This window comes from Oscarella lobularis, chromosome 2 (genome assembly GCF_947507565.1).
Source record: "Oscarella lobularis chromosome 2, ooOscLobu1.1, whole genome shotgun sequence".
Lineage (NCBI taxonomy): Eukaryota > Metazoa > Porifera > Homoscleromorpha > Homosclerophorida > Oscarellidae > Oscarella > Oscarella lobularis.
In genome coordinates this window covers 2,343,329-2,365,555 of record NC_089176.1, presented here as the reverse complement: position 1 = coordinate 2,365,555, position 22,227 = coordinate 2,343,329, and the positions used below count along the sequence as shown (strand labels likewise).

Below are 22,227 nucleotides of genomic sequence, written 5' to 3'. Positions count from 1 at the left end.
TTGTGTTTGCACAGCGAATTGACACTAATTCAAGGTCTGCAAGTCTCTAGAGGCCCCTGCTTGCAGCTGCAGGCACGGGCAGGCCAGGGCAGACAGGGCGGGCGGGCAGAGCGGGCAGGCAGCGCAGATCTTAGCGTGCTACGTCACTTTCGTAGGACACCCGGATCGGCCATGCCAAAGTGAGCGAATTTAGATCTCCCCCTAACGCCGCACGACGTCGAAGCGTTTTGCTTTAGGTACTATTGCGACTACTGTGATACGTACCTTACCCACGACTCGGTAAGCGACTCGTTCTCGCGCGCTTTCCTATTTTGACGCCTCTCCCAAAGCCGTCCGTGCGCAAGACGCACAACTCCGGTCGAAAACACAAGGACAACGTCCGAATCTACTACACGCGATGGATGGAAGACCAAGCGCAAGCCCTAATCAACCAAACAAGTAAGAAAGCTTTCACCGATAGCGTGCGCTTCAAAAACAACAATTTTCTTGTTTTTCGCACGCACTCTATAACGTCTATATATATAATTTTCTCTTTAGCTGCCGCTCTGACGGCAGGCGGCATGCTGCCGCCTCCGCCACTTCCGGGTATGCCGGCACCTCCTATGCTACCTGGTATGCCCCTTCCTCCTCTTCCAATGCGACCTGGCATGGGAATGCCTCCGCCCCACATGCATTTTCCGCCGCCGCATTTTCCTGGACAACCGCCTATGCATTAATAGAAATAAACGAAGGAGGGATAATTTTGCTTGTAGCGTAGCAACGTAACTGTTTGTGTGTGTCTGTGGATGCGTGGTGTTTACAAGTATATCTACAAATAGACTCCGCCGCAAATATTCCCATGACGACAATTAGTACCTATCGCGTTGCTGTCACTTTCAATTGGGAATTGCGCGTGGCCTCGATTTCACCACTGCAATTTCAATGGAAGTGACAAGTCTCCCTAGGGCTCAAGTAGAAACCGTCTAAGTATTAACTCAATCGAAACCAATTTACTGGATACAAGCTAGAATCTATTGCAGCACAGCGTGCATTCCTCTCCCCTCTCCCCTTCTAAAGTCTAGCCTAGCATACGTGATACGACTCTAGCTTTTAACCGGGAGCGGTCCTTGGCCACTTCCTTGGTCCTTTTCGCGACCTTGGTCGGCATCTTCCAAGACGCTCCAGTCAACATTGACAGATTGTCTCGTGAATTCTAGCAATTCTGGATTGTCGTTGGGCGTCGCTTCTAGAAGGGCGTCGAGGGTTTTACTGATGTCCCCGTTGTCAAGCACTAATTGGAAAGGAATGTGAGAAGCGCATAGAAATAGAATTTGCATCCGGACTGCGTGCATTCCTTACATTCCAAATCCGAATTGTCGTCGTAACGTTCGAAGAACAGGTTCGATCCATTGCAGTCGATAAAATTTCGACCTCGAGTGGGATCGTATTTCTTTCGTAACATAGCAACGAAAAATCCTTTGAATCCAATTCGGGTCGGCATCTCGCCCGCTTCACTCGAATCGGTTCGAAAGCGAATTTGAACAAACTTTCGCTTGAGCCCTTTCAATTTGATCTTTTTCTCGTGATAACCACACAGCGTGGTCGGGGTTCGACTCCCGTTGACGGTGACGTAATCGTTTTTGCATTCCGGGGAGTTTTCGAGATTGAACGATTTGAAGGTGACCGCGGCTCGATGATGCGATGGCACGACGAAATTCCATTCGCACTCGATGTTGCGAAAGTACGGCTTGGGAAACCTGCGGCACGAGAGAGGCGGCCGTTACGAATCGAAGAGTCCGGCGCCTGGCACGTGTCGAAGCACATGATACGGCGCGCGGGAGGTGAAAGGGGAGGGCGGACGCGACTCTTGCGCACATACCGTGGCGAGATGATTTCCTGGTACCGATCGCTTAGTGCTTGTTCTAGAATGGGTTCGCCGACGCGTTCAAGCACGCGCACTTTCGTTCGGCGATAACTGTTTGACGATACACAAAAATAAGAGAGGCTCCCCCTCGTGTTTACTTTCGCGGTCTTGCCTGGTCGGGCAGTGATTGCAATCGTGCTTGACGACTGGCTTGAGCACGAAATCGATTCGCGCGCGCAGCTTGTAGCATTTCAATTGGCTGAGAAAGAGAAAATAAAGGGTTTCAAGCGCGGAGCCTCGCTGATTCGTTCGCGGGCTGACCTGCCGCGGCGGCGCGCCGCCAATACGATCGAGAGAGTACAACATAATAGGATAACGACGCGTAGCCAGAGGGCACCCATTGGGATCCGTGCGGTAACTCGGACTGGACGGTTCTGCGTTTGTGCAAGAGCTGCCGAATAATTTACCACGAATGAGCCTAATTACATCAGATTAGGGGCATTCTTTGTTGTTTTGTATATGTATGGAATGCGTATCTCGGAAGGGGACGAAAGTGGCGGGTGTTTGTCGAAACGACGTCACGCGACTCGTCACGCCCCGGAAGACGGGCGAACGCGTGTCGTTCGCGTCGCCTCCGCCGTCGCGCGCCCCCCACGAGACGCGCATACGTAATCGAGTCAATCAACGGTCGGAAATTCGTAAATAAACAAATCGAATCTAGTCGTCGAAGCGACGACCGGCGCGCGCGCGCGCGTCGGCGTGAGCGAGATGCGCCCACGTGGGCGCGAACGACGACGAAAACGACGTCGCGAATGCATGACTCACCGATAATGCGCTATCGTGACGCGTCGCGCCGCGGAGACCACCTAGCGAGTGACCAGAATAACAGAAGCAATTTTATTACATCACCCTGACGCCAAAGGGGATTCCTTTTCTACAAAACCTACCGGAAGCTGACAGGATCTATTGACACATCCAGAAACGTGCACTCTTTCTTCTCGTTGCATCGTTTCTCTACCCGTTTCTCGTGTTTGCGAAACGGGATGGGTAACTTCCCGGGCACGTGTTATGCTGCCCAAATTGAAATTCAAGACCCGAACCAATTCACTATCGCCTATTGCCCGTGGCTATGTCTACCTGTGTGGTACTTCGTATCTCAAGAGTGTGCCGCGTGAGACATTTACATTATTGCCTGTTGGAAGACGATTGGACTGTTGTTCTCCAACAAGCGAATCAATGATTCTCTTCCGTTTCTTCGAACTAACGTCGCTGATTTTAGAGTAAACAGACTGATACACGATACTTTGCATTGGCATTCACCTCCCCGCCTTTTGGAATTCATTTGACGTCTAGGGGAAAAAAACGTGCCCAGGCAAGCAAGCGGTCACAGCCCACTAAAACAAAACCGGTCTAGACTCGTCACTTGTGGACGTTGGGTATTTTTTCAAGTGCTGATGCGTGAAAAAAGAAGCCACCTCTCTACGGCACCTCTCTTACTAAAACGAATAACGGCAAAAATTGCTTGAAATTTTTTCAGAAGTAAAAAGCTGATACTGTAATGCAAATTTTGCGTCCGCCACCACAAAAGATGGCTTGAATCTCGAAAGAAACCGCAGACCACCTTGAGATAAGAGCACGGTGGAAAGACGCGGCATTTGACAGAATCCTTTAGTTAGGCCAACGCTTGATTGTAGGCGGTCTTTCTATGATTACACACGTGCCGTCCTATCGGACGAATCAGCGGCGGCACAAACGCCTATTCTGGGCATTGGGGGAGCAGCACGCGAATCACGCGATGCTCCCGTTAGCTGAGTACGTCTATTTTGACTGAGGACATGAGGATGGCTGCCGATAAGAAAAGGCAACTGAACGAGTTTACCTCTCGAGGGCCCTCACTCTTTCGTAGATGCGCGAACAGGAAATGCACTTACCGTACAATAAAGAGAGAACCGTTCTACTGACTTTGTGAGCTACAAGAGCCGAGGAAATGAAAAGACAGCCATTTTATCTGGTCCGGGCAAGTGTGCCTCGACGTCGTGATGAGCTCAATCTGGCTTCTAACGGGGGGCCCTTCTAACGACTGCATGTTTTAGGCACGCTACGGGCAGCGTACTCCTGTAGCCGTTTAGCCTACTGTGCGTCTCTCGATTTTTCCGTCAATTCGAGCGTTTGACTCGACTGTACGTGGCTCGTGCAAGTATTCGTTCGCTTTTTCGTGTCCAAGTAGCGATCTAGAATGGCATAGAATGCACTCTTCGTGGCCAATTTCGCGCTTTTCTCGTTGTTGGTAAGGGTATTGCCTATCCTCTTGCATCAGACAATGATGTCACACACTGATGTCATTTTTAGTTAGCTCCTCCTCCGTTCACCGTTTTCTCTCGTATAGAAACCGAATCGCGACGAAATTTCGCTCGAAGTCATAGCAGAATCGAATTTGCAGTTGATTGGCATTGGTTCCCGATTCGAAACGACGCCCGTTATTGTGCTGTAAAGCTGCGTTACAAATCAGGCCCCGCCTCTCCGAGTATAATACTAATACCGGGGGCCGGCCGTCCAACTGCAATCTTGAGCGCTTTCTCGCCATCGCATCTAGCGGCCAAACAACGTATTTTTGAACTTCCAGCAGCCACGTGGCGACAATTAAAGGGGTCTCACTTCTGTCCAAACGTTTCATAATTTTGCTCGATTGAGAATTCAGATTATTTTTTAAATTCAAATGTTAGGTCTGGAAGAAAGATCAACAACAGAAAACCAGACGGGTAAGATGAAATCATTCTCTGCTGTTCTCTGTACTCCCTCAATAGGAATCACGTCGATTTTTCTCGAGTGTTTGGGCGACCGTTTTTTAACTGTTTGGGGCAGTCTAGAGTGCAGTTTTGAAATGAAGTGTGGATGAGAAAATTTGAAATTGGACCAACGGTGGACGCCTCGCTTTAATTAATTAAATTCGTGCAGGTACAGGCAGTACTTCGAGCTGATCCATTAAGCAATTAAAAACGCGTGCATACTTGTAGAAAGAAAGTTATGAAAAATAATTTGAATTTTTCATTGAACTTTCCTTTTGCAGCCTTTAGCGTAGCGGCTATAACGCAACACGCTTGCACTTTCACTTTCCGCAAAGCATGTCTCTCGACGGCGGATCGTTCTGGAGCCCTAACACCGACTTGCTGATCGACCGTTTGAATACGTACGCATTAAGACATAAGCTTCCTTACCGCATTCGAAAGGAGGAGGTAAGTCCGACGATCTACATCGTGGAAATGACGCAGCTCAAAGGCCAACCAAAAATGAATCATTGGCTCCTCTGCAAGATCGGCTTTACGTACACGCAGTCATTGAGCCCAGACGGAAAGATGGGATCTCGCTGTGCCAAAGTGGCAAAAGATGCTCGTGACGCCGGACATACAATTGGTCGCATGTGGGAGTTTCCTGTTAGTTTCACCAACACCACTTCTCCGTTCGATGAGGAAATCAGAGTGAGAACAACCGTTGGTTACAGAGTAAAGAAAGAGGTTACCAAACGATGGAACTTGCCTGCTCCTACTGAGTGGGTTGCAACGACTAAGTTTTATGTCGACAAGCTCGATGGCTGGTATCAGTCGAGGAAGGAGACCAGAACGGTTACAACCCAGTTTGTGGATGATCCAATGGGACCGGGGAAATTCGACAGCGCCGATCTTCCGTCGTGGCTTGGAAGAGAAGATCTTGAATAATCCCAAATCGAAAAAAGAACGAATCGCGCTTTGTTCTCTGGACGTTTTATACGTGTGTGTGCATGTGTGTGTAAATCAGAAGAGCAGACGGAGTAGGGTGTAGCAAGTCCCAACCATTCAGAGGATCCATATCCTTACACCGGACCTCGCTTCACGTGCACAGCTCACGCGAGCGACGCAACCGCAACATGCACGTTAGAAACGCCCTTCGTCTTTCAGCGCTTTTCTTCCTCTTTGCCATCGGAAGCGGTTACGCCAGTGGTCATCCCAGCTGCACGGCTCTCGTAACCACTTGTTCAAGCGACGCCAATTGTGGACCTCTTGTCGGCACCTACAGAACGAACTGCCTCGCCGAATTGCAAGGCAGCTCTACAACGTGTTCGAATCAGTGCAAAAACGCGTGGTCGGCTCTGCTGCTCAACGCGATCGGAAAGGACTTCGCTACGTGTACTTGCCCAGAGTCGGACGTAGCGATCGTCGATTGCTCAGTCGAACGGACTCTTTTCCTCAAAACGTGTCTGTCGAAGACAATTCAACCAATATGCAACAACGTTCTGGGATACTGCGCTACTAGATCAGATTGCGTTTCTCTTATGCCGGCCTACTTTCGTTCATGCAACGGGACGGGCAATCCAGACAAGAAATGCATCAGCGATTGCAAAACGGCAGCCGAACCGATACTGAAAACAAGCGTTGGAGCTCTGCTAGGAGCGTGCTACTGCAAAGCAAATGATACGGAGTGCAACAATTTCAAAACCATAACATTGGATTGTGGCCTGATTGTTCCTGTGACTGTCAAACCGACAGGCGCCGGTGGACAGCCGACTGTGAAGCCAACAAATTCTGCTTCTACTCTGTTTCCAGCTGCATTTCTGATGATGGCACTGGTCTCTCTTAGCCTAGTGATTCTGCTCTAGTGCTCTCTACACTTCTACAGTATAGTCAAATGTACCGCTTTTTGCCTGGCTAATTGAGCGACTGCAGCTGAGATTGTAGTAGTGTTGTTACGTCCTGTTGCTGGCTGAAAAACATTGATCTTGACAATCATTGGTTGGAGCCCTTCGTCTTATTGTTTCATACATCATGATGCTTAGATAATCAGTTTGGAGGATGCCAGTGACAGTCTCTCGATCCTGATACATTTTCCCTTTGAGATATGGCTTGTTTGTCTATAGTGCAAATTACGGGTACGGTTTCCAGGTTCCCGGAGCACAGAGCATAACAAATTGCCCCCCCCCCCCACGGATACGATTTCCAGGTTCCCGGAGCACAGAGCATAACAAAATTGGGCGCGGCCCCCCTACCGTCTGCCTGAACCGTACCTTTTACACCGCCTCCCTCCTTATTCCGGAATTGTTGGCTGATTTGGAGAAAGGCGCCTAGAAAATGCTAGAGAATTTCTACTGCGCATCTTCATCGTTGGAAAATCGAATGCAAATGCAATTCAAGTAAGCATTCCAATTTCGAAAGCGCACATCCTGTTTGCTTACAATATGCGCGCAACAAGCGTTCAGCGTCTTGTCCTTCTTCTATCCCTTTCGGTTGCAATCGTTCACGGTGCCGAGAACTGCACGACTTTCATTAGTGCGTGTTTGGCCGACGCGACATGCGGACCTCTCGCCACTGCATACCGAACAAACTGTTTCGGAGTTCTTTCGACGACGTGCCCAACCAACTGCACCAGCGCGTGGACGGCTCTCGTAGCCAACACCGCTGGCTTTTCGACGTGCACGTGCGACGACGATGACGTCCTGTGTACAACCGAAGGGGCTCTTTACTCCAAAATGTGCGAGATGAAGACAATTCGACCGCTATGCAACAACGTTCTGGGATACTGCGCTACTAGATCGAATTGCGTTTCTCTTATGCCGGCCTATTTCCGTTCGTGCAACGGAACGGGTAATCCGAACAAGACGTGCATAAGCGAATGCAGAAGTGCAGTCGAGCCGCTGGCGCAAAACGAAGTCGGTGCATTATTGGGCCAGTGCTATTGCAAGGCGGACGACATGGAATGCAAGGACTTTCAGACTGTGACTCACGATTGCGGCTTGATAACGATCGTGCCAACGGGAACGACGAAGCCAGGGCAAACGGAGGGACCAAGTGATTCAGCAGCTCTTCCACGTGCCGCCGCGTTCGCGCTCGTCGTGGTCGCTCTCGTCTATTTGCTTATTTGACGTCTGTTTTCTTGATTTGACGCGTGTTGTTTGTCACTGTGTGCGGTTTCTGTATCTTATGTCTGTCACTTGCTTTGTGCATGATTGAAATGTAGCGTTTGAGCTCAAACAGAATACCTGTGGTCTCGTCTCACCTAAAGCCAACATCCCAGCAGCTTAAATTGCTCGATGATGCTGGCAGATAAGAATTTGTTGAAAGTGAAATCTTTTTGCACAGGTACTCAAGTCTGGACTTTTGGATTACGATCTCCTCGTAAGCCATGATTGCCTATACGTTGCTGAGCCAGTGCTAATAATACACAAATATCAACCTGAATACAACTACCGGGTTCAGGGTCCACCAGGAAGTGTTTCATCATCCTCCCAGAAGTGTTTCATCCAGAGCGTTTTATCTCATCGAGTTTGACATGCACGTCATAAACGTCTTCCGTCTTTCAGCGCTTTTCTTCCTCTTTGCGATCGAAAGAGGTCACGCCGATCCCGACTGCACGGCTCTCATAACCACGTGTTTAAGCGACGCCAATTGTGGACCTCTCGCCGCCGCCTACAGAACCAACTGCCTCGCCGAATTTCAAGGCAGCTCTACCACTACCACGTGTTCGGCTACGTGCAAAAACGCGTGGTCGGCTCTGCTGCTCGACGCAATTGGAGTCGACTTCTCTACGTGCACGTGCTCAGAGTCGGACGACGCGTTCGTCAGTTGCTCCATCGAACGGACCCTCTTCTCGAAGACGTGCCTGTCGAAGACTATTCAACCGCTATGCAACAACGTCCTGGGATACTGCGCTACCAGACCGAATTGCGTTTCTCTTATGCCGGCCTACTTCCGTTCATGCAACGGAACGGGCAATCCGAACAAGACGTGCATAAGCGAATGCAGAAGTGCAGTCGAGCCGCTGGCGCAAAACGAAGTCGGCGCATTACTGGGCCAGTGCTATTGCAAAGCGGACGACATGGAATGCAAGGACTTTCAGACGGTGAGTCTCGATTGCGGCTTGATAACGATCGTGCCGACAGGAACGGAGGGGCCAACTGGTTCAGGATCCCTTCCAGGTATTGCCGCATTTGCGCTCGTCGTGGTCGCTTTAGTCTATCTGCTTATTTGACGTCTTCACGCTTGCTTTCTTGATGACTTGACGTGTTAATTGCGCGTCAGCGTCAATGCGCGCTTTTTGTCTTTTTGCTGGATTGCTTGCTTTGTGCATGATTTGAAATGTCGCGTTGAGCTCGAACAGAATGCCTGGCTGTGGTCTCTTCTAAAGCCAACTTGACAGCAGCTTGCTCGATGATGCTGACAGATAACAGAGAATTTGTTGAAGGTTGGCTTACGTTCGTGGACAGCATGATACGCTGTACTTCTCTGGCCTTTTGAATACGTTTTTTTTCATAAGCTATGGATTGCCTATATGCCAGATTGCAAAGTGGACGATACGGGATGTGAAGACCCTTTCCGCTTGAAAGTAGGCGTGTCGCGTTGAGCTGCTTCCAATTTGAAGAAGTATAGGAAATCAAGCACAACTCCGGTCCCTAGCATGTCTGCACGGGATACCGGAGACGATCAAGCGACCAGATTGTACCCTTACGCAAATATACAAATATCAACGGGTTTCACCATAGATGGTTTCACCATCCACCCGAGGTGTTTCATCATCTCCCAAGAAGTGTTTTACACCATCGATCTAGAATTAAGGGTTTCATCATAAGTGCCATACCTTTCAAGCGACGACATGCGAAACGTCTTCCGTCTTTCAGCGCTTTTCTTCCTCTTTGCGATCGAAAGAGGTCACGCCGATCCCGACTGCACGGCTCTCCTGACCGCGTGCTCAAACAACGGCGATTGCAGTCGTCTTGTCTCCGCGTACAGAACCAACTGCTTCGCCGAATTGGAAGGCAGCTCTACGTGTTCGGCTTCGTGCAAAAACGCGTGGTCGGCTTTGCTGCTCGACGCGATTGGAGTCGACTTCTCTACGTGTACGTGCTCAGAGTCGGACGTCGCGTTCGTCAGTTGCTCCATCGAACGGACCCTCTTCTCCAAGACGTGCCTGTCGAAGACAGTTCGACCGCTATGCAACAACGTTCTGGGATACTGCGCTTCTAGGGAAGATTGCATTTCCCTCACGCCAGCTTACTTTCGTTCGTGCAACGGGACGGGCAATCCGAGCAAGACGTGCACAAGCGAATGCAGAAGTGCAGTCGAGCCGCTGGCGCAAAACAACGTGGGCGCGTTGCTGGGCCAGTGTTATTGCAAAGCGGACGACATGGAATGCAAGGACTTTCAGACGGTGAGTCTCGATTGCGGCTTGATAACGATCGTGCCGACGGGAACGGAGGAACCAACTGGTTCAGGAGCTCTTCCAGGTATTGCCGCATTCGCGCTCGTCGTGGTCGCTCTAGTCTATCTGCTTATTTGACGTCTTCGCGCTTGATTTCTTGACTTGACGTGTTGCGCGTCAGCGTCACTGCGCGCTTTTTGTGCTTTTTGTCTTTTGCTGGCTGGCTTGCTTGCTTTCTTTGTGCATGATTTGAAATGTCGCCGTTGAGCTCGAACAGAATTCCTGGCATGGCTGTGCATGGTCTCTTCTATGATAGACAATGGATATTCTCATTCTGCTAAAGGATGGCTACGTTCGTGGACTTTTCCACACTACTTGAGGCCTAGTTCTTTGTGCGGATTCACGGGATTCCGTCTTGGCCTCTTTCTCTTGTTCGTCTGTTCTTGCGACGCCATTTCTGTCTTACCTAGGACACGTCAAACTATAGCCAAAGGTGATTGGTCAGCCGATTCCAAAAGAACGCGAGGATTCCAGAGAACGCGTGGGCTTCTTCGCTGACGCAGGCGCAATGGGCTAATGAAATTCATCGATTAACATCAACCGACAGGTCTCACAATCTTTGTGAAGAATTGACAAGGAACGTGCGAATTTCTCTAGGGCTCAACATCATCAGGTCGTCGTCTTTTTCTTTACTGGACCACCTTGAGTAAGATAAAAACACCAATATTGAATAAAGATAATTTGACAGCCTGCTTCATCTTACCTTGCGTTGGAATCATCCTCAGGTTCACTGACGGTATTCCACTTCAATCGCTCCTCAACAGCTCTGAAAAAGATGCAAGTAAAAGATCATTTTAGAAAGAAAGAGATTGATTGGCTTACTCTGCTTTGGACGCTGTAGATGTGAGCGCCATCTCCACCGAATTAGAGAGAACAAATTCCGGTGCAAATAGACTTGAGAGAGCAACGAAAGCCGGCTCAGAGTATTTTCTGCTTTCGTTGACTTCAAAAATATGCTGAAGGCGAAGAATAGTTCCACTAAAGAGTGAGACAACATCAGTGAAATTTATATTCAAACAAGGAGATTTTACTTTTCTAATGCACTGCGCGCGCGAAGGGAGAGAAGATGAACGTTTGGAGGCAAGGACTCGTTCAAGCCGCTAAAGTCGCTCCTGTAAGATTTTGTCCAATTTTTGGGATCAATGACAGGGCTGAAGACGGGAGTCAAGGGAAACTTGGAAAGCAGTATAATTAATTGCAAATACAGTATATCAAATTGTAGGAACACCTGTTGCTGGAGGCTGAGATGACGATGACGATAAGCAGAATCTTCCTTATCAGCATATACAATCCAAAGCCTAAAAAAGTGATTATAATCAAATTTTCCCCAAAACAGCTTTCTTACTTTGGATTAATGCGATCAATGTCATTGAGAACTTGATCAACGCCTTTTCCATCGTCCGATAAACAGCGTCTATAATTGATTGATTGATTGAAAGTAAACTCATCACGAATCATTGCTACCGCACCTGTGCAGCATTATCTCAAGCATTCCCTCGGTCAGACTAGAGCATCCGTGACTCCTTTCAGAGAGGAATGTCAGTCGTTCATCTTTCAACGCGTCTTCCACGTAGGAGCCGGCAATCATTGGATAATAATTTCCTATGCCAAGACGTACAGTACCTAAATGGCTATTCTTTCTGTCTGAGTTTTTACCAGCTATCGGTTCAGTTTGGTATTTTTTGTAGTCTCTTTTCTTCATTTCCAATCCATTATCGTCAGTGTACCAAGTTCCTTCCGTTTTCAAGTTGCTTTCATACCTAAGAAGATTATCTTAGGTATGCAAAATTATACACGTGAGCTTTTACCTTGTCACCAGTTCTCTTCCTTTGTGCAGCGGGCCAACGACAAACTCGTTATCAATGTATTGCAAACCGGACGCATCTCCTTCCTCCAGTCCGTTGTAGAGTCGAAATATTTGCATGTGATTTGGACCAAATGTCTAGAGAGGTGCGTCTAATGTTCGTTTCTTCAATGCACGAAAGAACGTCATACCTGCCGAACTTCAGAAACATACTTTCCAGCAAACGTTTGAACGGCTGGAGCACTTTTCCCAAGATCGTACTCGATCTCATAACGTGGAAACAGAAGGTAATTGACCTAGGAAAAACAAGACGTGCACATTGGTTGCGATTTAGCACGGAAAGACTCTAACTCAGAGGACCCTGCACTGCCTATTGGCACCAAGAAATCCCCCCCCCCCCCCCCCCCCCACCTACTGTTATAGTTTCATTCCATGGTGTCAAATCCCAATTGACTATGCTGATGCTAAAATGCCTTTTCGTAGACCTTTCCTTTATGACATTAGCAAAATAAACCTGCAGAAGAGAGAAAGCCGCTTAATTTATTGATCACCTCTCAATCTCCAGTACAGACTTGCCCTAGTTCCGCCTGTCACTTGCAGAACAATTCCGGGATCATAACGCAAATAGGGCTGCTCTAATGGAATGCTAACGACACTGAAGAACAAATTGTATTCATCTCATGTCAAGCACGTTCTATAATCTTACAGAAGGTCATCAGTCGATCCGCCAAGAATGGTGTGATTGCCGTGGACAACCAAGGGCTCACCGAAGTCCAAATTTGAAGCCAAAGCAAGCCAATCGATAAAAACCGAGTCAGCGAGACGATTTCCAACGTTTTCACCAGAGAAGCCAGTACTAGAAATCACAACAATGTATAGAGTAAATACGGTACACAGGTACACAGTAACGTTCAAAAGTTTTGGTCAACGTCCTTCTCTAATGGGAGTATTTATATACGTCATCAGCCGCGATGTTACTTCAACTGCAGCTTTCGCAACGCCGTCAAAGTCGTTTCGAATCGAGAACACGAAATATCGACAGAAAATGCAATTCTGACAACGTTTGAAACGAAATTTTACCGCAATTCGGTCTTAATGCGAAACGACGAGTGGGTGTGTACGCTCAACGTACGACGTCAATTGTGACGCACAACGCGCGCGAGCCTCTAACTAAGGGTGAACGGGAGCACGAATACTCTGGGGGAGCTTAAACTTTTGAACGGTAATACATACAAGCAAACGTTAAATGCTGCACCACTTGGAGTGACAAGGAACGGATGAGCGACGTATTGGCTTGCCACAAAAGAGTCGTCGGGATTGCGCGCCACCCTGACAGTCGAAAACAGGCGCGGCGTCGACGCAAAAGGCTTCGAATTAAAAATCTAATCTAAGATCCAGCGCGCACTGAATCGAAAACGCATCACCTGATCAAAATGAATATTGGTCGTGGTGCACGTCCTATTAGCCGTTTGATTGAAATTCATTCTAATTGAACCCGTCACGGCGCCCGACGGCAAATTATTCGAGTCAATAGACCAATAATCGGCGAAGTAGATGCTAGAACGGGTAAGAGCGTTATAAGTCGCTTCTGTCGAAATTGTAAATCCGCTCGACGACTGTCCCGCGATAGCGACGCGGTAGACGGCAGATTCGTTTCGAGTGAGCGCCGTCGCGAGAATCATCGAAACGCGACGCTTGCTAAAGAAGTCGACCGATGTTTGGACGTCGCTGGGGCCTTCAGGATAGAAAACCGTTCGGTTATCCTATAAAAAAAGGGAAATTAATTATTTAATTAAGAATTCTAAATACCGCCGTTTTTGTACGTGTGCCGGTCGGAAAATGTATGCGCCGCTCTTTTGCTCTCCATCCAGATTGGCGCTTTCGTATTCGACTAGAGTCTGAGTGATGCGAAGTAGGTTGTCATTCGATTTGTCGTAGATGGACGAGAGGAGTCCCGTCTCGTCGGAGAACGTCACCTTGAGAAGAAAAAGATAGCGTGCCAAGCGAATATATCGCATTGCCATTTATATACAGTGTAGTATTGGTTTTCGATTTCGCAACGCTGATTCTCGCATGGGCGAACCTTAATTGAATTGAAATAATAGCCAATTAAAATTATGCTAAACGTCAATTGCCTTTGTCACGTTCGACGAATTCTTTGCTTGAATGAAATACGTATTGAAGCCAAGAGGAGGAACTCTCGCAAGGAAATAGAGTCTCGAGCTGATGAGAGGGTCGCGTCCGGGTACGAGGTCGAAAGGTATTGGCATCCCAGACGTATCAGTAACAATTAAATCCAACCTAGAAAACAGTGTCTAACCCACGTTGGAGCAGTAGTGTACTCAAACGCATTGAGATTATTCTACCACAAATGCAATTATTCTATCGTACCTGTCTACGTCGATTGACACGTAGCTCTGCCTCGGCCATCCAAGCGAGTTGAAAACCACGACGGCCCCACTTTCACCGGGCTTCAATGACGCCAAAACCGATGAATTCTACGAGAAAACAAAACTGGAAATACGTCTACGTCAGTCGTCATGTTCGTTTGCTAACGATAGACAACGACGGCGCGACCATCCCGTCGCTGCTTAGCATCTTCCCCAGCAGTTCGCCAATGACAAGAGAAGCGGTGTAATTTCCCTTTGCAAGCCTTCTCTCGTAGTCGTTTGCGACGTGCAGAGTCTCGGTTCCTGCCGAAAACATGCCCAAACACTGCAGGACAGGAGACGCCGGTATACCTGTCACTGCATCATGATGCTGAGTCACGGCTACCGCTCTCCTTAACACGTCTATGTTTTGGTACGCGACCTAAACAGACAAGACATGCTCTAGCATTTGATCACTAATAGCTCAGGCAAAATAAATAAATAAATAAATAAATAAATCAGTCTTACTTCCTTGTCAAAGTCAATGCTTTGTGATGCGAGCGAGTAGATCAGTTCTGCCGTTCGGAGTAGAGCGGCGCCTCTCCGAATGTCTCCCTTCAGCTGAGGTCGACTCGTGTAGTAGCCCGTCCAATATTCGTTGGGTGCCGTCGCGTACGGAAAGAAGTCGGTCTCGTCGCGAACGTCCCAGGTCAAATTCAAAGCGTGGACGGCCTTGTAGGAAACATATAGAAAGGAGGTAGGTAAGCAGAGATCATTGTACCTTGGCGTAATCTTCCAGAGTGCCGTAGCGAAGTGTCGCGTTGAAGTACGACTTTCTGCTATTCATGTACGCCATGAGTTCGTCCATTTGAGAGAAACTCACTTCGGCGTTCTTTTGTGAAAATCAATGTCATCTTATTTTTATCTCTCTTCAACGCCCTTCGTTCTATCACGTACTTGAAATGCAAAGTCGCATCCAAATGGAATTAGCAGCTGATTGTGGCGATACCACGTCACTCTATAAATTTCAATATAGATGTCCTAAATTGGGCAATCAAGTTATACCGTTCTCTTGCCAGTTTAATAAACGATTCGGCTATTTCTCCAATGTTAGGCTAATAAAAGAAATAATAAAAACCGTCTAATGTGAAATCTTACCTACCTTCATCGTTGGCATGGTATCTCGAAGATACGACGTGTCAAAAGTAATCACATTTGGACTACAATAGGCTAATTAAATGGCAACTCATAGAAGAACGTAAGCCCTATATAAGACAAAACAAACTGACAGGAATCGAGAACGTGAATCCACATGTCGCGCGATTTGCCCAAGCTTTTTGACGCTCGCCAAATGAACTCGAGACCCTGAAAACGCACGTACATATAAGACGAGCGAGTGGGCCTCTCCCCTTTGTCACCTTGTTCGCCTTCATGGCATTCTTAATCCTATAATCAATCCGATTCAACGTGAAAGCGTTAAATCCGATATCGGCCCAAAGCGATGGCGTGACGGACGAATGGCCAAAAGGATCGATGTGCCATCCAACCTTAATCAAAGCATCAGTTATCAGTGAGCAAGTGCCATTGCTAATGGAACCAAGGGCCTGGTGTAGAGTTCGTCCCGTGCAAACAGAGCTCCCACAGTCATTTGATCGATATCGCTCGAATACATCGACGCTCCTTCGTCATTCATGCACCTACATAAGAGAAAACGTGAATCTAACAAAACTCTCGTAGATACTTATAAGGTGTCAATTTTATTAATTATTCATTTATTCAATACTTTACCATCCAGCTAGATTGAGTTGCAATCGTCCGTCCCTTATCAATTTTCGCACACTCATCTTTCGATCGTCCTAGAAGAGCGAAACGTGGACGAATATTCGGTAGAAATTCGCCCTCACGTCGATCTCGTTCCACCATCTCTCGAAGTAGGCCATTTCGACGTATCTAACGAAAGAATACCATTCGAAACGTAATCGAACGCACGTCGAACGAGAATCGTACGTGAATCGGCGATCGGGATTAGCCACAAGAGCGTCAGTCTAAGGAAGGGAAAACCGGAAGTGTAAACACGTCGAATCAGAACGACTCATTCCGCGCGCCGTGCTCTACGTGCCGAAGTGGTGAGAATCCATTTCACTTCTTCGACGTAGTATTCGTCCACCGTTCGCGTCCTGAACGTGGTAAAAAAGGGAGAAAACCAGTGTTCCGTTGTTCTCTTTGTTTTTTTTCTGCGCTCTCACCATCCCGTGTCGTCGTGCGAGTGCGAGATAATCCAAATGTCTATGTAGTCGTTGCTCGAGCCGCTCGCGTCGACGAGAAGAAGGGACAGGGCGCTGGCAACAGCAAGAAGAACGAACATCTTGGGGCGAGTATACCCGGATTTGACACGATTTACATGTAAAACACGCCTACCACTAATCGTTGCAGGCCACCCAAAAAACGGCCTAATTAAATTCTCACTTGAAGCAAAAAATAATTTGCAACACAGAATAACAACACCAACTGAGTCAACTGAAAAATTGATGAATCAACACTTTGAAGCCGAGTCTATTTTCATGATGTAATGGGCGTCGTATACCGCTGAAGGTTAAACGACACCTCTTCATCACTTTCCATACTTTCCTTTATTGATAACACCTCACACTCACAGTCACACACACAAGATCAAACTAAAACCATCTCTTATATAGTCCCTGGTGGACAGACCGGTAGGCGTCTGTCCACCTACTTGTACGCCTACTCTATCTCCCTAACTCTTTGTGCCTACGCGAACTATTTTTATTGTGCCTACGCGAACTATTTTTAGATACTATTGTGTGATGGCTGCGCTACGGCGCATGCCCATACTCATTCGTGCTTTACGCGAGGAGCCGAACGGGTCTCCTCGTTACAATGAGGCGCGAGATTACTTCATAAAGCGCACTGCTACCAAGTCTCTTGAATGCTTCTTGACGGTAGTAGGCATTCTTCAAGTCAGGAATGACGACGTCCAAGCAGCCATCAATTAAAACCATGCCTCTCAGCAAAATGCATATGATCAAGGATCGTTTCCGAGTTCTGTTGGGCGTTTTCTACTAAATGCTGCGAGCAGACCGATTTTAGGTCATTCACAAAATATTGATTTGATAACAGTAACAAATCTAACACCAATCGAGTCAATCAATAAATCAAGAAACACTACTGTAGATGTTTCTTCTCATAAGGCGCGAAATAACTTTCTGAAGCGCACCGCTACTGAGTCCTTTAAACTCCTCTTGACAGTAGACGCTTTCCAAATCAGGAACGAGAACGTCCAAGCAGCCATCAAGTAACTCTTCAAAGCCGTACCTATCAGCAATAGCCATGTAGCCGAGAATCGCTTTTGAGTCTTGTTGGGCATTTGCTACTAAGTGCTGCGAGCAGGGCAATCTTAGGCCGTTCACGAGATAACGATTGGACAACAGTAACAAATCTAGGAGAAAGGGCCAACACCTTCTCATGTCAATGCGGCCCGTAACAAGAAAACTAATCAGAGCATAGAAAGCATCATACGTGGCCTCTTCAATAGGAATTTCTACCACGCCCACCGTCGTCGACTCAATGAAGCCAGACTCAAACATATTCTTGAAATACGTGCTACGAATGCAGAGACTAGTCTTGGAAACTCGAATGCGTTTCCCTTCAACCAGAAACGTAACTTGATCCGCGGCGGGTATGTCGTCACCATCGATCAGTTTGGCGAGGTCTTCAGCTAAACAAGCCGTGTCGTCATGCACAGGTGATGGTATTACTCTGACGACTCGCACAGCAGTCGGCTCTGTAAAGTAAAGCAGACCTGATTGAGAGTCAACCAACAGTTGTGTCATAAAGTCGCGATTCCTAAAAACGAACACTGATAAAATGTGCAATAACAAACACTGCTTTGTAATATGGCTACCTGGTCATACCACGGCATATAGTCATTAATCCATTTGCATTCCACCTGCATATTTCTCCTTCATGACGTTTTCCACTTGCACAAAAGTAGACATTTTCGAAATCATCCACTGCAACTGAATCACAAGGCACCGAACAAACGGTGAACAAGTCGTTGTCATCGTCTCTTTTTCTCAGACCAGTCAACGCATCAGAAACAAAAACCGCTTCGCCCTTCCGTCCAAAAGCCACTTGACGAAAATTAAAAGCTGATGAAGAGGTCCTTTTGATATTCGGGTATTTTTCTTCGTCGTTCTCGAATTTCGCTTGACAGAGTGTTGAATCAGTACACGTTAGCACTATTGTCGACTTTCCCCTTGACGTCACGGTCAAGCTACCAAATCTATTTTCACGAGCACCCAAATTTGGTATTGTTGAAACGGCACCGTTGCAAACCTGAGCAAACAAAAGGACAATCCAACTATATATAGGAAAGCGTTATTAGAAGAACAAGCAGTGCGCCAGTTTCATCTATAGTCTCGCGTGGCCTCCCCTCACTCAGGCCACGTGAGATCACCGCGGTAAGTTACATCCCCAATGGACGGACCCATTGTCGTCGTCATCAACGACACAATTTCATTAGGGTTTTCCGATTCATATACACTGTACTATTAGCCGTAACGAGCTACACTGTACAACATCCATACCTTTCTAACACGCCCAGCGTCGGCAACGTAAAGGCAACGGCCGAGTGTGGCCAATCCTGACGGACTCACAAACTTCGAGTCGTCCTCCGACGATCCAGCTTCGCCTTTCTCGGATGCTTTTGCTCCTGCGTAAAGCGAAAGCTTCTTCGAAGTCAAATCGACTCTCCAGATGCATTTATTAGAAGAATCGGCAACTAGGATAGCGTCTTCGTCCTCGAACTTCGCAATTCCGCTTAGTAGACCAAATCGGTGGTCTCTCGCTAGAGCAGTACAGTAAAACGTTTTCCACTCCGTAGAATGTTGACTTGACTCCTACCCAAATCCGCCATGATTGCTGCCATGTGCTTTATGGAATCCGGGATGGTGCACAACTCCCGTCCCTAATAATTTCTCCTAATTTCAGTGTGTTGTTTTCAGACGCAGGCGTGCTGCTGTTTACTTAGTGTCCCATACTTAGATGGACGCTTTGGTAGCGGACATCTCTTCACTTTCATCTGGCACTTCAGTCACACTTGGGTTTGTGTAAGTATCAAGGGATGCTTGCTCAGAGCAGCGCTCCGACGCGTTCACAAACGTGACCTAAATTGCAGGGCACTATACTTGAAACACAAAATTTTTTTTAACACATCAACTGAGTCAACTGAAAAAATTGATAAATCAACACTATTTTGATTTTCAATTCTAGTCTTTTTCCACAAGGCGCGAGATAACTTCATAAAGTGCACTGCTGCCGAGTCTCTTGAACGCTTCTTGACGGTAGTAGACATTCTTCAAGTCAGGAAGGACAACATCCAAGCAACAATCAAGTAACTCTTTAAAACCATGCCTCTCAGCAAAATGCATATGATCAAGAATCGTTTCCGAGTCTCGTTGGGCGTTTTCTACTAAGTGCTGTGAGCAGACCAATTTTAGGTCATTTACAAGATATTGATCTGATAACAGTAACAAATCTAAGAGAAAGGACTGGCACTTTCTCATGTCAATGCGGCCGGTGACAAGAAAACTGATCAGAGCATAGAAGGCATCATACGTGGTATTTTCAATAGCAATAGCAGATAAATCGGGCGTGGCCTCTTTGAAGCCGGATTGAAACATGGTCCTAAAATACTTGCTGCGTATGCAGACAATAGTCTTTGAAACTCGAATGGGTTTTCCTTCAACCAAAAATGTAACTTGATCCGCAGTGGGTACGTCGTCACTATCTATCAGTTTGGTAAGATCATCACATAGGCGAGTGTCATGGTATACGGGTGGTTTCACGACTCTAATCGCTCGCACAGCTCTTGATTCTGTAAAGTAGAGTAGGCCTGATGGAGAGTCGAAGAACAAACGACGAGCGTACGTTAAACGCGATTGCGGACGTTGACCGTCGACTGATGATGTCTCATTCTTATCACGCATGCATATTGTCTCATATCCCTTTCCATCCCATTTGTGAATTCCATCATCATTACCAAAGTAGATGTTCTCAAAGTCATCTAATGCAACTGACGTTGCGCACTTTGAGAAAATGGTGGACACGTGGTCATTCTCAATTTTTCGTAAACCTGCCCTGCTATCAGCGGCAAAAATCGTTTCACCGTTCAGTCCCAAAGTCACTTGAAAAACATCCGAAAACGTTGCCTCCTTGATCGAACCGTCATTGGCGGAAGAGCTATATCTTTCTTTGATACCGGCTTTGAGACTAAATGACTTGCTTAACTTTCCTTCTGTGTTGATCTTCGCGCAATAGATTGCGAAACGAGTAGATGCCGTAACGTTTTCTGACGTCACGTTCACGCTGGTGATACAACTGCTTTCATTTTTGGATAGCGTTGAAATGACTCCCTTGCAAACCTGCGCAAACAAATGAATAATTAAGCAAGTGCTATTGATTTGAAATGCACGAGCATGGCAGTCTCAGAAAGCTCATCTTATGTATCAATTAGGATTTCAAATTTTTATAGCGTCATACCGACGCCAATACACTTCCCTAGCCATAACAATACCTTTTTTATTTCATGCTCGTCGGAAACGTAAAGGCAAGACTTAGAGCCGTGTGCAGCCAATCCTGATGGACGAACAAATCCGCCCTTCTCTGATCCTTTTATTCCTGCATAAAGAGAAACCTCTTTTGATGTCAAATCGACTCTCCAGATGCATTTCTGTTCCGAATCAGCGACAAAAATGGCGTCTTCGCACTCAAACTTGGCAATTCCGGCCAGTTCGCGGAATCGAACGTCTCTCGCAACAGTAGTCACTAAAAGAACGAGCTTAGCAATTTTCTTCATGTGCTGTGGAGCACCTTACCGAAGTACGTGTCCTCCATGTTCCTATCCGGGATGGATCTGGAAAACAGTGGGCATTTCCCGTACTATCCTGACGTCTACCGGTTATGACGTCTACCGGTTATGACTGGTCGGCATGTCAGTCGCGTTTTTCTATCTCGAAGAAAGAGCTAAGCTCTGCGCAAACGATCGCGTGGTCGACGGCGTGGATCTATGCATAAAATCATTAGATAATGTATTTACTTGGGCGGCAGATTCGAATACGATGCCGATCGCAGCGCAGTCTAAAGTAAAAACGACTCGATAAAGCGAACGAAAATCAAAAGCCACGAGGAGCCGCCATTGTTTAGGCGCCAAAATCAACGACTGTACGTCGCCGTAAAGACACTGGAAAACTGGCGCGAGTTTTCTATCGGCCAACCAGCGATCCGTTGCCTAGGCAAAGTACAGCACTCTCGCCTTTGAATCGGTTGTTGCATCAGGATTGCGTCATGCGCGGTATAAAAGCACTGCGCGCAGCGCACAGCTTCAGTTCTGGCTAGGTGGGGGAAGCCTAAAGGGCGGAACCCTGGAAGTCGTCGGCGTTGGGAAAGCCTCAATCATGTCAACATCAAACGTGCTCAGCCGGTTGCCAATCCTTGCTGAAGCTGTAAGGTGCAGTGGATGAGCGTCGCGCGAGTTCTTCTCGTGGCGCGCGATTGGCACTGGGAATGTCATAAAAGGTCCGTTGGATGGCTTGGGTCGCGAAGCCTGGCGTACCGCGTTAATACCGAGTGGGCGTCAGGCTCAGATCAGTTCACTTTCCCGCCAAAGAAACGTGTGGGGGGCCCAGTGTCTCGTGGCTGTTTCTCACTCGGCTTAGTGACCTATAGCCTAAGATGACCTGACTTCCCAGACCAAAATCAAAGCACGTACTAGTTGACCTCTGATTGTGTGTGGACTCGCGTTCGGCGCCTTCCCTCAACCCGGTAGTCCCGCTTCCTCTCAAGCGAAGGACTATGGCCCCATGGGTCGCGGTGCAACGAGGTCGGGGGGACGGTGTGGGAGAGCCGTTCTCGATCCTAGGCCGCACCGTCGTGGTTGAGCCTATGATGCTACGGCTCGCTCTCAAAAA

The 22,227-nt window shown here is 47.5% G+C and overlaps 7 protein-coding genes and 1 long non-coding RNA gene across 8 annotated transcripts; 4 read left to right on the top strand and 4 right to left on the bottom strand.

Annotated features, from left to right (window-relative positions):
- Nucleotides 1-137: 137 nt before the first annotated feature.
- LOC136200273 (U1 small nuclear ribonucleoprotein C-like) lies at nt 138-842 on the top strand. The gene is made up of 4 exons (XM_065990637.1): nt 138-179; nt 237-279; nt 330-438; nt 538-842. Exons 1-4 carry the CDS (start codon nt 172-174, stop codon nt 714-716), a joined length of 339 nt encoding a protein of 112 aa, XP_065846709.1. The 5' UTR covers nt 138-171; the 3' UTR covers nt 717-842.
- Nucleotides 843-947: 105 nt separating this feature from the next.
- LOC136200272 (uncharacterized) lies at nt 948-3,070 on the bottom strand. The gene is made up of 8 exons (XM_065990635.1): nt 2,981-3,070; nt 2,791-2,914; nt 2,669-2,709; nt 2,165-2,321; nt 2,016-2,102; nt 1,859-1,954; nt 1,339-1,736; nt 948-1,270 (listed from the first exon to the last, which is right to left on the bottom strand). The coding sequence occupies exons 4-8, from the start codon at nt 2,242-2,244 to the stop codon at nt 1,083-1,085; spliced, it is 849 nt and encodes a 282-aa protein (XP_065846707.1). The 5' UTR covers nt 2,245-2,321; nt 2,669-2,709; nt 2,791-2,914; nt 2,981-3,070; the 3' UTR covers nt 948-1,082.
- LOC136200274 (uncharacterized) lies at nt 2,843-4,976 on the top strand. The gene is made up of 3 exons (XR_010673327.1): nt 2,843-4,602; nt 4,648-4,798; nt 4,911-4,976. It is a non-coding gene; the product is annotated as an uncharacterized lncRNA (long non-coding RNA).
- Nucleotides 4,977-5,744: 768 nt separating this feature from the next.
- Nucleotides 5,745-6,473, top strand: LOC136199981 (growth arrest-specific protein 1 homolog). The gene has a single exon (XM_065990301.1). It carries the CDS (start codon nt 5,745-5,747, stop codon nt 6,471-6,473), a length of 729 nt encoding a protein of 242 aa, XP_065846373.1.
- Nucleotides 6,474-6,927: 454 nt separating this feature from the next.
- On the top strand, nt 6,928-7,847 carry LOC136200135 (uncharacterized). The gene is made up of 2 exons (XM_065990478.1): nt 6,928-7,004; nt 7,064-7,847. Exons 1-2 carry the CDS (start codon nt 6,943-6,945, stop codon nt 7,731-7,733), a joined length of 732 nt encoding a protein of 243 aa, XP_065846550.1. The 5' UTR covers nt 6,928-6,942; the 3' UTR covers nt 7,734-7,847.
- A 2,736-nt stretch (nt 7,848-10,583) lies between these two features.
- Nucleotides 10,584-16,609, bottom strand: LOC136200134 (lysosomal alpha-mannosidase-like). Its single transcript, XM_065990476.1, is given in 34 exon segments — nt 10,584-10,707; nt 10,770-10,832; nt 10,889-11,044; nt 11,098-11,240; nt 11,295-11,364; nt 11,412-11,480; nt 11,536-11,668; nt 11,723-11,826; nt 11,875-12,008; nt 12,062-12,166; nt 12,286-12,384; nt 12,447-12,525; nt 12,577-12,726; nt 13,104-13,237; nt 13,295-13,633; nt 13,694-13,846; nt 13,903-13,953; nt 14,006-14,171; nt 14,262-14,368; nt 14,427-14,563; nt 14,612-14,681; nt 14,768-14,971; nt 15,021-15,131; nt 15,197-15,257; nt 15,305-15,354; nt 15,402-15,469; nt 15,529-15,604; nt 15,658-15,833; nt 15,836-15,936; nt 16,028-16,095; nt 16,144-16,189; nt 16,247-16,284; nt 16,359-16,416; nt 16,486-16,609. Coding segments are annotated over 34 exon segments (3,729 nt in total). The 5' UTR covers nt 16,605-16,609; the 3' UTR covers nt 10,584-10,616.
- A 786-nt stretch (nt 16,610-17,395) lies between these two features.
- Nucleotides 17,396-19,126, bottom strand: LOC136184172 (BTB/POZ domain-containing protein 9-like). The gene is made up of 3 exons (XM_065971023.1): nt 18,847-19,126; nt 18,162-18,595; nt 17,396-18,103 (listed from the first exon to the last, which is right to left on the bottom strand). Exons 2-3 carry the CDS (start codon nt 18,185-18,187, stop codon nt 17,413-17,415), a joined length of 717 nt encoding a protein of 238 aa, XP_065827095.1. The 5' UTR covers nt 18,188-18,595; nt 18,847-19,126; the 3' UTR covers nt 17,396-17,412.
- Nucleotides 19,127-19,426: 300 nt separating this feature from the next.
- Nucleotides 19,427-21,181, bottom strand: LOC136184171 (uncharacterized). Its single transcript, XM_065971022.1, has 3 exons — nt 21,136-21,181; nt 20,835-21,085; nt 19,427-20,682 (listed from the first exon to the last, which is right to left on the bottom strand). The coding sequence occupies exons 1-3, from the start codon at nt 21,152-21,154 to the stop codon at nt 19,528-19,530; spliced, it is 1,425 nt and encodes a 474-aa protein (XP_065827094.1). The 5' UTR covers nt 21,155-21,181; the 3' UTR covers nt 19,427-19,527.
- Between the last annotated feature and the right edge of the window lie 1,046 nt (nt 21,182-22,227).

Coding starts and splice junctions, on each gene's coding strand:
- LOC136200135 (XM_065990478.1), top strand. CDS start 6,943: ATGCTAGAGAATTTCTACTGCGCATCTTCATCGTTGGAAAATCGAATG. Junction 7,005..7,063: donor CGAATGCAAATGCAATTCAA/GTAAGCATTCCA, acceptor GCGCGCAACAAG/CGTTCAGCGTCTTGTCCTTC.
- LOC136200273 (XM_065990637.1), top strand. Junction 280..329: donor CGTACCTTACCCACGACTCG/GTAAGCGACTCG, acceptor CCTCTCCCAAAG/CCGTCCGTGCGCAAGACGCA. Junction 439..537: donor AGCCCTAATCAACCAAACAA/GTAAGAAAGCTT, acceptor TTTTCTCTTTAG/CTGCCGCTCTGACGGCAGGC.
- LOC136200272 (XM_065990635.1), bottom strand. CDS start 2,244: ATGGGTGCCCTCTGGCTACGCGTCGTTATCCTATTATGTTGTACTCTC. Junction 2,103..2,164: donor GCGGCGCGCCGCCGCGGCAG/GTCAGCCCGCGA, acceptor TCTCTTTCTCAG/CCAATTGAAATGCTACAAGC. Junction 1,955..2,015: donor TGCAATCACTGCCCGACCAG/GCAAGACCGCGA, acceptor ATCGTCAAACAG/TTATCGCCGAACGAAAGTGC.
- LOC136184172 (XM_065971023.1), bottom strand. CDS start 18,187: ATGACTATATGCCGTGGTATGACCAG. Junction 18,104..18,161: donor ATATGCCGTGGTATGACCAG/GTAGCCATATTA, acceptor GTTCGTTTTTAG/GAATCGCGACTTTATGACAC.
- LOC136184171 (XM_065971022.1), bottom strand. Junction 20,683..20,834: donor ACGAGCATGAAATAAAAAAG/GTATTGTTATGG, acceptor TTGTTTGCGCAG/GTTTGCAAGGGAGTCATTTC.
- LOC136199981 (XM_065990301.1), top strand. CDS start 5,745: ATGCACGTTAGAAACGCCCTTCGTCTTTCAGCGCTTTTCTTCCTCTTT.